At 47.0% G+C, this 13,179-nt stretch overlaps 1 protein-coding gene across 2 annotated transcripts; it reads left to right on the top strand.

Moving 5' to 3' along the window:
- The first annotated feature begins 3,327 nt into the window (after positions 1–3,327).
- On the top strand, positions 3,328–12,704 carry LOC140912349 (uncharacterized). Of its 2 annotated transcripts, XM_073346600.2 has the most exons (5): positions 3,328–3,569; positions 6,161–6,417; positions 8,013–8,160; positions 11,238–11,279; positions 11,652–12,704. In XM_073346600.2, exons 1-5 carry the CDS (start codon positions 3,491–3,493, stop codon positions 12,080–12,082), a joined length of 957 nt encoding a protein of 318 aa, XP_073202701.1. In that variant the 5' UTR covers positions 3,328–3,490; the 3' UTR covers positions 12,083–12,704. The 2 variants fall into 2 exon arrangements, with proteins under 2 accessions (XP_073202701.1, XP_073202702.1); XM_073346601.2 differs by lacking the exon at positions 11,238–11,279.
- The last annotated feature ends 475 nt before the right edge of the window (positions 12,705–13,179 follow it).

Here is a 13,179-nt window from a genome sequence, read left to right as displayed (position 1 = left end):
GTCCCCTAATGCCCCTACTCTACTTGCGCTCTATTGATGACATCTTCATCATCTGGACCCATGGAAAAGAAGCCCTGGAGGAATTCCACCATGATTTCAATTATTTCCATCCCACCATCAACCTCAGCCTGGACCAGTCCACACAAGAGATCCACTTCCTGGACACTATGGTACTAATAAGCAATGGTCACATAAACACCACACTATACCGGAAACCTACTGACCGCTATTCCTACCTACATGCCTCCAGCTTTCATCCAGACCACACCACACGATCTATTGTCGACAGCCAAGCTCTACGATACAACCGCATTTGCTCCAACCCCTCAGACAGAGACAAACACCTACAAGATCTCTATCCAGCAGGTGGGTATTGAAGTTGTAAGAACACTTAAGTGAAGAAACAGATTGACAGAGCCAGAAGAGTACCCAGAAATTACCTACTACAGGACAGGCCCAACAAAGAAAATAACAGAACGCCACTAGCCATCACCTTCAGCCCCCAATTAAAACCTCTCCAACGCATCATCAAGGATCTACAACCTATCCTGAAGGACGACCCATCACTCTCACAAATCCTGGGAGACAGGCTAGTCCTTGCTTACAGACAGCCCCCCAACCTGAAGCAAATACTCACCAGCAACCACACACCACACAACGAAAACACTAACCCAGGAATCTATCCTTGCCAACTGTGTCCGCATATCTATTCAGGGGACACCATCACAGGGCCTAATAACATCAGCCACACCATCAGAGGCTTGTTCACCTGCACATCTACCAATGTGATATCTGTCATCATGTGCCAGCAATGCCCCTCTGCCATGTACATTGGCCAAACTGGACAGCCTCTACGTAAAAAAATAAATGGACACAAATCAGACGTCAAGAATTATAACATTCAAAAAACAGTTGGAGAACACTTCAATCTCTCTGGTCACTCGATTACAGACCTAAAAGTGGCAATTGTTCAACAAGAAAACTTCAAAAACAGACTCCAATGAGAGACTGCTGAATTGGAATTCATTTTCAAACTGGACACCATTAGTTTAGGCTTGAATAAAGCCTGGGAGTGGATGTGTCATTACACAAAGTAAAACTATTTCCCCATGTTTATTCCTCCCCCCCCCCCCCCCCCACTGTTCCTCATATGTTCTTGTCAATTGCTGGAAATGGCCCACCTTGATTATCACTACAAAAGGTTTTTTGTTTTTTGTTTTTTTCCCCCTCTCCTGCTGGTAATAGCTCACCTTACCTGATCACGCTTGTTACAGTGTGTATGGTAACACCCATTGTTTCATGTTCTCTGTGTATATGAAATCTCCCCACTGTATTTTCCACTGCATGCATCCAATGAAGTGAGCTGTAGCTCACGAACGCTTATGCTCAAATAAATTTGTTAGTCTCTAAGGTGTCACAAGTCCTCCATATAAACTTGTATTACTGATGTAAACATACTAAGTGGAAACCATTAAGGGTGCTTCAGAATCAATGAATTGTGAATGGGTTTATTTACCTGCAAGCCTTCCTGTGTACATGTGGGCCAGCCTGTGGGTAAATCTGCAACTTTGTTTTGTGTCCAACACAATTCTCTACTCTTTCACACACCAGGTGAACTGCTATAAAATATATATAAGAATTGGAGGAAATGGCACGCCTTGGATCATGGCGGCCTTCCCAGAACTGTCTCTTTGGAACAGAGGATGGAGCTCTCAGGACACCAGAGACAAAAGACTAATGACATCACAAAGTGGAGTTTCGCATATTTGCAATTTGGAATCTTTCAATAATCCTGAGCCCTGTTTGGCTATGGTGTGGTATTCGTGGACTCCCCACACTTTGTGACTGGACTGAACCCCAACTGACCATCTGGACTTCTGACGGAAGTGGACTGTGGCATAGTATGTTTGGGGTATGAATGTGAAGTGAATGAGGTTCATTTTGTAAGCAATAAAGAGTATTCGGAGTATTATATACCAACTCCGTGTCCGGTATCTGCCTGCTCTCCCATCCCGTAGGGAGGCCCCTGCTGTGGACCTAACAACAAATATCTGTGTATGGGGTATCTCTGTGTCTGTGTGTAGTGTTTCAGAGTAACAGCCGTGTTAGTCTGTATTCGCAAAAAGAAAAGGAGTACTTGTGGCACCTTAGAGACTAACCAATTTATTAGAGCATGAGCTTTCGTGAGCTACAGCTCACTTCCTCAGATGCATTTAGAGCATAAGCTTTCGTGAGCTACAGCTCACTTTTGTTTGTCAGTGTGTGTGCATGGGTCTGGATGTGTGTGTGTATGGTATATCTGTGGTGTAACTGAATGTGTGTGTGTCTCTGTGTTGTTCTGTGTGTGCAACTGTCTCTGTGGGTATATGTCTGTGTGTCCCTGGATCCATGTGTGTGGTGTGTCTTTGTGTAACTGTTTCTGTGTGATGTGCGTAACTGTGTGTGTGCATAACTCTTGCCACCCCTCCTTGCAGCCTCCTCTCCCTCTGCTGCCCCATCTGCTCTCACCTTCCCAGCCAGGGCACAGATGCTCTTTGCCCTTGTTACGAATTACACCTGGTAGGACACGCACACAAATGCTACAAATTACACCTGGTAGGTCACGCACAGTTCGAATCTAGGCTGAGGCACATAAACAAAGTCCACAACTGCAGAGTTCCCAAAAGACACTAAGTTTATTACGCTCGAGCGTGGTGCCCCCCTGCTAGCCAGGAGGGGACCCCAAATACAGATTATACAGAGGTTATATACTTCTTAGCAAAGCATGTTGCCCTCGTGCATTGGAAACCTTAGCCAATAAACAAACCCTTTTCTTATCTACCACCTATCCCTGCTTGGTGCATTCCTCGTGCTAAACCAGTATGTTAATTACACAGCATGGTCCGAAAGCCATGCATCAGTAACTTTTATTATCAGGATGGGAGAACTCACATCAAAGGCCAGGAGATAGGGAGTTAGAGACAGACAAAGAACAGATACTGGGAGTCAAGGCAGGCTGGAGACAAGGAGGAGGATTTTCACAGGGATGCAGTGTCTAAGAAACACTCCTCCTGGTGCATGATGTGCTTGCTTTTAGACAATGGTGGGCCCCAAACCAAAATGGAGTCACATGTGCTAACTTTTCCTTAACACCCTCCCAATCTCCATGCCCATGAGTGTTTGAATAACACAGGGCAACAGGAGTGAATCTAAGCCCCCTGCTGCCCCCCATAGCAGCAAAACCCCTGACCCCACAAAAGGACCACAAGAATCAGGAGCCAGAGCCGGAGCAAAAATGTTTATTTTCTAACTGAGCCCAACCCAGTGTTGCAAAAAGGAAGAGGGCGGGACTCAGCTGTATAACAGGCGCCGGTGGCTAGAGTTTGTTTTATTTTCCCTTTTGACATGCTTTTCCTTCCTCCTCCATTGTCTCAGAGCAAAAAGAGGCAGCGAACAAAGACACAGAGAAATCACTCCATGGCTGATTGAGTACTACACAGAGAAAGAGGCGATGCAAGTGGCCATGAAGGTCCTGAGGGCCAGGGACAAGAAGGACCTGGCAGACAAACTACTCCAGGCGGCAAGGACAGGTAAGTGGGGAGCTCTCAAGAGGCGATTGTCCGCTCCCTAAGGGGGATCTTGTCTTTGGGTCTCCTTGTACAGGAACTGCCTGGTTACCAGCCTGTCGAGCAGAGAAATCATAGTGTGAAGGGCAGAATTATGCAGTTCCTTCCCAAGCAAGACTGTCTCTGGGTGTCATGTATCCACAGGGGTTTAGACACCTAGTTCCCCAGCTGAGCTCCTCAAAGGGAGTTAGGGTCTTCCATTGTACCACCAAGGACCAGTACTTGACAGTTTGCTTCTCCCAGCCCAACCCCCATCTCTTACTTCTTCTTTCTCTTACTTCTCCTTTCCCAAATGGGAAATTAACCCCTTCACACCCAGTGGGGAATCACTGCATCCTGAGTGAGGAAACAGAGTCACGCCTTTTTTTTTTAAATATTACAGCAATTTCCCACATGTGCTACACAGGCAAATTCTGTATCAGAGAGAGGCATGCACCAGAGACAGACCTAACATCTGGGGGGACGGGGCGGAGGAGAGAGACACAGGACAGATCTATTCATACTGAGAAAGAGGGAAAGAGAAAAGGGGTGTTGGAAAGGGAGGATGAGGGAGAGAAGAAGGCCTGTGTGTGGGGCGAGATAGATGTGGGGCTACTCACACTCTGAGGAAGGAGTCCGACATCCAAGGAACGTTATTTCTTGCTCCGCCAATCCAACAAGGAAGCACACATTCTCCCTCTTATGGGAGAGGGTTTGTTTCTGTCTCTCCCCCACTCACCAATTCCTCATTGCAACATCCACTGCCTCAGCTATGGCTCACCCCAAACCTTCTCCTGATACCTCCCAAAGCCTGTCCATGTGGGGGATCCCGTCGATGGGGGAGGCAGGAGGCGTGGGGAGCGCAGGCTGCTGGAGTGGGGGGATTTCAGGAGGTGTCATAAACATACAGCTAAGGGTAGCATAAAATCCCTCCTTTACATGTAAGGGGTTAAGAAGCTCAAATAACCTGGTTGGCATCTGACCAAAAGGACCAATAAGGGAAGAAGATCCTTTAAAATCTGTGGGGGGAGGTTTCTTGTTTGTGTTTTCTTTGTTGTTCTCTCTGAGACAAAGAGAGAGACCAAGCAAATAATCCAGCTCCTACTGAAATGATACCTCTAAAATTACAGAAAGAGTAAGTAATAGCAAGGAAATGTTTTAGAGTATCTTTTGTTTTAGCTTGTGAATTTTCCCTATGCTAAGAGGGAGGTTTATTCCTGTTTTTTTGTAACTTTAAAGTTTCACCTAGAGGGGAATCCTCTGTATTTTAAATCTTATTACTCTGTAAAATTACCTTCCATCCTGATTTTACAGAGGTGCTTCTTTTACTTTTTTCTTTATAATAAAGTTCTGTTTTTAAGAATCTAATTGGGTTTTTAGTGTCCTAAAAACCCAGAGATCTGGTTGTGCTCACCTTGTTTACCTATTTGGTTGGTATATTATTCTCAAGCATCCCCAAGAAAGGGGGTGAAGGGGCTTGGGGGATATTTTGGGGAAACAGGAACTCCAAGTGGTCCTTTTCCTGAATCTTTGTCTAACTCATTTGGTGATGGCAGCGATACCGTCCAAGGACAAGGAAGAATTTGTGCCTTGGGGAAGTTTTTAACCTAAGCTGGTGGAATATAAGCTTAGGTGGTCTTCCATGCGGGTCCCCACATCTCTACCCCAGAGTTCAGAGTGGGGAGGGAACCCTGACAGGAGGGATCCCAGAAGGGGCAGAGACTGCTCCGGTCCCTTTCTGAGTGAGCTCCCTGTTGTCTCCCAGCAGGTGCAGCAGCCCCCATGCCCAGGGAACACAGGGCAGGCTCAGCCAGGGATGAAGGCTCAAGTCAGTCCTGGGACCAGACACTAGGGTTGCCAACTTTCTAATTGCACAAAACCAAACATCCTCGCCCCTTCCCTGAGGCCCCACCCCCACTCACTCCATCCTCCCTCCCTCTGTCACTCACTCTCCCCCACCCTCACTTTCACCGTGGACCCGCCGCTGGACTCATGGGCTGTGGTGGCCTTGCCTCTTCCCCTCCCTGCTCCGCCCCTTCCCTGAGGCCCCCACCATTGCCACATGTACTGTACCAGGACAATACTGACCAGCAAATTATATGTTTGTATAAGGCATACTTTGTACCAAGATTATTACAGTAGTGTGTAGGTTGTGAATACAGGGCTGTATTCTGTCATGTACATCTTGAACATTTCCTTTATAACCATAACAGCTAGAGACTAGCTTTGAAAAAATGGAAGCTATGACTCTGAAAAACAATTTGGAGGTCAGTCTGCACCTTCACCTCCACCTGCCATCCTCAGCAGGACACGCCCCACACTCCGGGAAACACTGGGTTGATAGCACTATGGGAGCAGAGTTAAGGATGAGTGTGGGCTGGTCACCGAGAATGTTTCTGTCCCGCGCTCTTTGCCAGTGCAAGGGATGTTCAGGTTGGTTTCAGATTCTTCAATCACCTTAGCTTGTGGCTTCCATCATTTTCAGTGTTTGTTACTGCTGTGTTCAATGGTAGCACCTTCCTTTGAAATGCACTTGGCAACCTCAACTGTAACGTAACGTTTTTCTCCATTTTCAGAGGAAAAAGCTGGTGCCTCCCAGATGCAAACTGTCCACATTGTTGATGAGGGCATGACCCCGGAGAAGCCAATGCGGGTGAGGCCATTCCAAGCTGTACTGGAGAATCCCAGCTTCTCCCTGACTGGACTTATTTTGATCTCTTCTACATTTACGTTTATTCCAATGTACTCACTGGTGCTGCTGTATTGGGCATTCAGGGCCACAGTCAGACCCCTCCACCTCTACCGGATCCCCAAGAACCGTTCAGTAGAAAAGGTAAATAAGAGGCGATAGCAATATGCAATACAGGGAGTCAGAGTCAGCAGCCCCAGCAGGGCAAGACATAAGGGCTATCTCCATGCCGGGCAGGCAGCTGGTGTGTGATAACTGAGCCTCTTTGTGTAACAAAAACATTTACATGAATTCACGAAACATTTCAGTGTTGCTGCATCGGCATTTTTCACCGAAAAATGGTTCAGTCGAAATTCACCCTGTTCTAACTGGAATTCACAGCATTCCCTAAACCTGCTGAATAGAAGCAAGGAGGAAAGAAATAACGTGTGTGTGTGTGTGTTTTTTTCACTGGATCTCCCATAAGTGACTGTGCTAGACCTTTCACAGACAGTTGAAGAACACGAGATGTGCCAGTCAATTTCTTTGGACAAGCCTCCCCAGACCCATAGGTCCCTGCACTTTGGAACTCGTCCTGGTGTGCCCAGTGTATCGGATGCCGTGGTAAATCCATGGATGTAGTGTGGTCCTTGAGAGAAGCCCCATTAAGTTTAAGTCTATGGGCTGCCTGCACTAGCTGCCAGTTGCAAATGGCCTTCAAGGGTAGCCACAAGTTGAGCACCTGGCAGGAAGCCAGTCTGGGGGTGATTTGGGGGTGAGATCCTGAATGTTAGAGGGAAAGTTGCCAAAAACAAATAAAAAATGCTGCGAGAGCATTGCTGTGAATCTGTTAGGCAGCTGCTGTACGCCGACCCAGAGGTGGCTGCATTTCTGTGGTGAGTGAAGTGATCCCTGCCTTTAACTGGCATTATGCAATAGTTGCAGCTGTGTCAGTCCCAGGATAGTAGAGAGACAAGATGGGTCAGGTAATAGCCACCTCCCCCGAGTGTCTGTTTAATTTGCAAAGCAGTTTTGACTCCTCCTAGGGGGAGAAGCACCATAGACAGTACATGTAAGCCTGGTATGATTAATTCATTACAGCTTGATCAATAAAGCTGCTGCTCTGCTGATGAGTTTGAGCCCCCATCCCGGCATCTCTGTTTCTCCCTCCATCCTGCCCGTCATTCCTTCCACCAGCCCTTCTGCCTGTTCTCCCCATTCCCCCACCTATCACATCCCACTTCTGTCTGCACTTTTGCCTTCTTCCCCTTGAACCTCGTGACAGCTTCCCCAACGCTCGCTCTTCACTTCATCCCCTTGCCCCCACCCACCTGTCCCTCATGATCCAGATGCTCCAGCCTGGTCCCTGTACCCACCCTTCCTCCGTGTCTTTCCCTTTCCCCTGCTCTCTCTGGAACATCTGCTCCTTCTCTAAAAATATCACCCCCATCCACAGCCTCTTCATCGCCCACTCCCTTCATCTCCCAGCACTCCTAGAAACCTGGATCCTGCTGACTGACACCAGCTGTGTGGCTGGGCTCTCTTTCTCACACACTGCACCCTGGATCACCCCCAAAGGTCCGTGGCAGGAGTGTTGGACTCCTCCCATCCCCCATCATTCCGGCCCACAAGCTGCGGTTATTTTGGATTCCTCCCTCTCCCTCGCCTCACACACTTGGGCTATTTATAAATCTCACCGCTTCTTCCTCCTCAGTCTTCAGCAATTTTACCTCTAACGCATCATCTCGCCTTTGTATTAGGATCTGAACTTTACCTACATAGGGCCTGAGAACCGGCAGACCTACACCAGGGACATGGAAGAGGGAATGCGGATCAGATTAACAAAGCAAAAATACTTCACAGGTGAAAGAGAAAGTGAACCTCTCTGGACTGCCTTTCTGAGAGCAGGTAAGCTCAATGGGATGCTGCTTTGTTCCATGGTTCAATGCTCCTCAGTGCTCCTGGGTAATAGCCGTGTCCTGTGATGTGTGCACTCAACCAGCAGTCACAGGTTTGCTGTGGACAATAATGTAATGCAGTTGACCATACCCCCTGTGGTGTGGGAGACTCTCTATACATGTATTTCCTGGTTTTCAGAGGTTAAAGTTTAGCCAGTTTCTGGATGGGCAACAGACAGCACTGGACAACCCTAATCCTGCCTTAACATTTGCACTAATCTGGAGTGAGTGTAAAAAAAAAAAAAAAAGTACAAATTTCAGTGTCTTGATATTCTAGAGGGGGGCAGTTTAGCCACCTCTCTGTTCTCAAGAGTGTATAAGGCATTTCTTGCTTGGTCACTCAGATTTTGGCTATGAACAATTGGACCAGCCCCAGTAGCAACAGACACATGTGGTGTGGGAATGGGAGACTGAGGCTTTTCCTTCAATCCATATTAATAACTGTAAGAGATGTCCTGCTTGAGCCAGGCTTTGCTTCAGCAACACTTCCAGGAAGCGAGAATCAGTGGATGGATGTTTTGGTCTTATTAGAGCAAAGAGAACAATGGGGAAAATAATCCACACGTCCGTTTGTATTTGAAATGTGTTATCGATCCAGCCATGTTTGTGGCCCTGTCCTGTTAGCTTTCCATCGACTACTGAGCACAGAGCTTTACTAACAGGAATATTCATGACAAATGAATGTTTAGATGACTCTGAATTGTAGGTTTGATTGCAATGTTTGAAAGTCATGCTATATGTTGGCTAGTTTCATAAGCCATCCAATCAGAGAATAGAAACAAGGCCACATGGCTTCAGTATCTTTCCATGCTGGCATTCATTTCAGAGTCCAAATATTGAACACTCAGGAGGAACTCTCTGTGAGCTGCTGAGAGAGAGAGAACTTCACAAATAATTTTAATCAATAAATAAACTCAGGAACGATACAGTAGGCTCCAGTCCATCATTGTCCATAACTTTTCACGCCCCCAGCCCCTCTTTCCTCACTTTTATACTTTGTTGGTCACTCCTCTGACTCCACAATCTGCTCCACCTTTGACTCCCATGCCCCACTTTCCCCATTGTAAATTTCATCCCACCAACCCACAGCCCTGGTCTCATGTGGGTGGACATGAGAGAGAGTGCCATGAGCATGCCAACTTCCTCCACTACAGGGTTGATCTCTCCTCCTTTAGATCTGCCATCTCCTTGTTCAAAGAACGACACCTTCCTTCCTCATCTCCTACCAACAATCTCCATCATTTATTTGCAACATTTAACTCCCTCATTAAACTCACCCAGTGACCTCTCTTCCCTCTCTGCACAGGATCTTACCAGCGTCTCCACAGAGAAACAAACTTGGCCAAAATATACCTCTTCTTCTTCCCTCTCCCTGCCCAACCACCACCTCCTTCCCCTATCATTGACCTTGAAGTCTCCCACCTTCTCTCCATGACTAACTCTCCATCACTTGCTCCAATGACCCTGTCCCTTCCCACCTTCTTACCTCAACTGTCCCAATACTAAACCCCCTCCATTTCCCCTTTTCTCAACCTTTCACTGGCCTCTGGCTCCTTCCCCTCACAATACAAGCTTTTCACGGTCTCTCCTATCATCAAACACCAGCCCTCGACCCTACCTGCCTCTCCAACTACTGCCCCATCTCTCTCCTCTCCTCCATCTTTAAACTCACCAAATGGAGCTTGAAAAGAGGAATTCGATCCATTAGTTGTTGACAGTCCATCTTGGACTGTTATTCTCTGGCTCCTAATGTTTCCACTCCACTGAAATAGCTCTCATTAGGATCTTTCATAGCCCCTTTCTCCTCAGATCTTGGGGTCTCTCTGCTCCAGCCTCATCCTTCAACCTCCCTGCTATTCCTGAAATTGTCAATTCTCCTTTCCTCCTTGACAGCTTATCCTCACTGGGCTTTTGAGACAGAGTCCTCTCCTAGGGCAGGATGGATTCAGGGAGCTGAGGTAGCACAAGGCAGTGGAGATATCAGTGAGAGAGGAATGGTCAAAGAGATGGGGAAACGGGAGAAGCCACAAAGAGGAGGGGCAGCTGCAGAGCTATTCCCCAGCTGTCTCTGAAAAGAGCTGAAGCATTTTAATAGCAATCTCAGCCCTTTGTCCACCCAGGAAGGAGACACTGATTGCAGGGCTGGGCTGTCCCTCAACATGTGTAGCTACTTGGATTAGCTGCTTTCCCCAGGAGGTGGGGACTTGGGGAAGAGTAGCCAATCACATGGGGATTTTGGGGATTTTTTCCATAAATGGTTTCAGAGTAACAGCTGTGTCAGTCTGTATTCGCAAAACGAAAAGGAGGACTTGTGGCACCTTAGAGGCTGACCAATTTATCTGAGCATGAGCTTTCATGAGCTACAGCTCACTTCATTGGATGCATACTGTGGAAACTGTTTTTTCCTACCCCCACCCCCCCAGACGTTCTGGTTAAACTTGGATTTATGCTGGAAATGGCCCACCTTGATTTTCATACACATTGTAAGGAGAGTGGTCACTTTGGATAAGCTATTACCAGCAGGAGAGTGAGTTTGTGTGTGTGGTTTTTTGAAAAAAAGGTGTGGGGGGGGGGTAAGAAAACCTGGATTTATGCTGGAAATGGCCCAACTTGATTATCATACACATTGTAAGGAGAGTGATCACTTTAGATAAGCTATTACCAGCAGGAGAGTGGGGTGGGAGGAGGTATTGTTTCATGGTCTCTGTGTATATAATGTCTTCTGCAGTTTCCACAGTATGCATCCGATGAAGTGAGCTGTAGCTCACGAAAGCTTATGCTCAAATAAATTGGTTAGTCTCTAAGGTGCCACAAGTACTCCTTTTCTTTTTCCATAAATGGGTGAGGAAAACCTCTAGTCTCTGGGAAGCCCATAGAGATGCATCTCTGGAGATGATTTATTAGAACGTCATGTGTCTGGTTCAGATCTGATTGGCTATGAGTGCCCGTTGTGGTGTGAGAGGAGCAGCATAAGCAGACAATTATTCAGCTAGAGGTTTGATTCACTTATTCTTTTTCCTCTTCCAGGGGATGTGGAATATCCTGCATCAGTGTCTGATCCTCCCACCGGTTAGTCCATCCTTCAGGGTGTGGGAGCACAGAAAGTAGAAGGAAAAGACGCATTACTGAGACAGTGGCAGAGCTAGAAAGGGAACCTAAGAGTCTGTGTCCTCCCTGGGACTAATCCCTAGAACTACCCCCTTTCCCCACTCTGCCCCCAACCTGCTCAGACATTGAAACAAAATCCCAAGCTCCCCAGACTCCCCAGCCCTAGACAGCAGAACCTCCCCGACCATGGGTGGATTCTAATCCAAAACAGACGTGAGGGGAGCGCAGAGGCACAGAAGTTTGTTCTACATAAGGGTGGGGGTGGGGAAGGGAGGGTACCCAGGCTTGGGTGGGGGCATGGCTGGACTGTATGGTTTGTTTCTCTTGTTATAGGCACAAGCACAGGGAAAACAACAAGAGATCTTCTGGTAAACACCTTGGATGACTTGGGAGAGAGTGAGTTGAAGAACTTCAAGAGCAAACTGACCGACATTGATCTGAAGGAGGGATATGACCACATACCTAAAGGGAAACTGGAGAATGCAAAGTCTATAGAGGTCACTGACCTCTTGATTGGACACTACACAATGGATTATGTGATGGAGGTGACCACAATAGTGCTGGAAGCCATCAATCGGAAAGACCTGGCAAGGAGATTAAGAAGTGTAACAAGGACTGGTGAGGAATCAGCCTGGGCCTGGCCATGCCTCCCTGTACTTCAAGGTGTTACCCAAAAATACCCATATTCACCACTGTTATATAATTATGATAAGTTTTGTACAATGCATGCCTTGCGAGATATTTTAAAAGTCTTGATCTCTTGAACATTAATATCCTGTTGGATTGTATATGTTCTCATGGTATGTGAAGTTAGTGAAGTTTTGCCATGTGCCTGTCACTGAAATATATTGTGAGGTTGGGAACACCCCAACCAGCCTTTCAGGTACAACAATGGAGAAGCCAGTCAGTGGATAACGATTCATCAACACCCATCAAGGAAAGAATCCACTACCCCAGAAACTGTAAACAATGGAGACTTCTCAAAGGGATCATGCATACAATGGAGACTGCTTGATGAATGAAGACTGTCTGTTCCCAATGTCATAGCAAAAGATCTTTCCAGCAAGCTGGAAGAAACGATAAAAGAGGGGAAGTGACAAGATCACTTGGCCTTTCCCCCCTTCCTCCCAACTCAACACCTGGAGGAACATCTGGAGGACAAAGACGTTGAACTGGGGAAGGGTGGTCTCAGGCCAGAAAAGAGTCCCAGCCTGTGTATTGGGGATCTGTGACCTGTTTGTACCATCCGTCAGGGTGAGACACTGCTTGATTCAAATCCTATTTAGCTTGTAGAACTCAGAGTGCAAATTTATTTTTATTTCTTAAGTAACCAACTTTGATCTCTACACTTGCTACTTATAATCACTTAAAATCTTTTGTAGTCAATAAACCTTTTTTATATTTTACCTAAAGCAGTGTGTTTTGGTTGAAGTGCTTGGGAAATCTCATCTAAGTTTACAAAGGCTAGTGTGTCTCCTCTCCACATTGAGGGACACGCAGAGTGAGTAATGAACTTGCACCGAGCAGGCTTCTGACCAGTGCAAGACAGTACAGTTCTGGGGTGCATGACTAGGGAGCTGGGGGGAATTGGTTGGAGCCTCCCTATTGATGGTTCATGAGAAGCTAGGAGATCATTCATGTAACTCAGCTGGGTGTGTCCCTGCCTGTGGATGTCTGCGTAAGTGCAGTGCCTGTTAGAGGTTTGACACAGCATCACAGAGTGAGAGGGACACTCCAGAGTGGTGGGACAGAGGGCTCAGTTGTCCCACAGTCCAGGTTGCACCTCAGGGACCCATCACAGAGGAGCTCAGCCTTGTTTCTATACAGGAAGCCCACTGCATTGTCTTCTTAGCAGAGCAGA

This window comes from Lepidochelys kempii, chromosome 6 (assembly GCF_965140285.1).
Source record: "Lepidochelys kempii isolate rLepKem1 chromosome 6, rLepKem1.hap1, whole genome shotgun sequence".
In the NCBI taxonomy this organism is placed as follows: Eukaryota; Metazoa; Chordata; order Testudines; family Cheloniidae; genus Lepidochelys; species Lepidochelys kempii.
This window is presented reverse-complemented; position numbering and strand designations above follow the sequence as displayed.

Coding starts and splice junctions, on each gene's coding strand:
- LOC140912349 (XM_073346600.2), top strand. CDS start 3,491: ATGCAAGTGGCCATGAAGGTCCTGAGGGCCAGGGACAAGAAGGACCTG. Junction 6,418..8,012: donor AGAACCGTTCAGTAGAAAAG/GTAAATAAGAGG, acceptor CCTTTGTATTAG/GATCTGAACTTTACCTACAT. Junction 11,280..11,651: donor AGTGTCTGATCCTCCCACCG/GTTAGTCCATCC, acceptor CTCTTGTTATAG/GCACAAGCACAGGGAAAACA.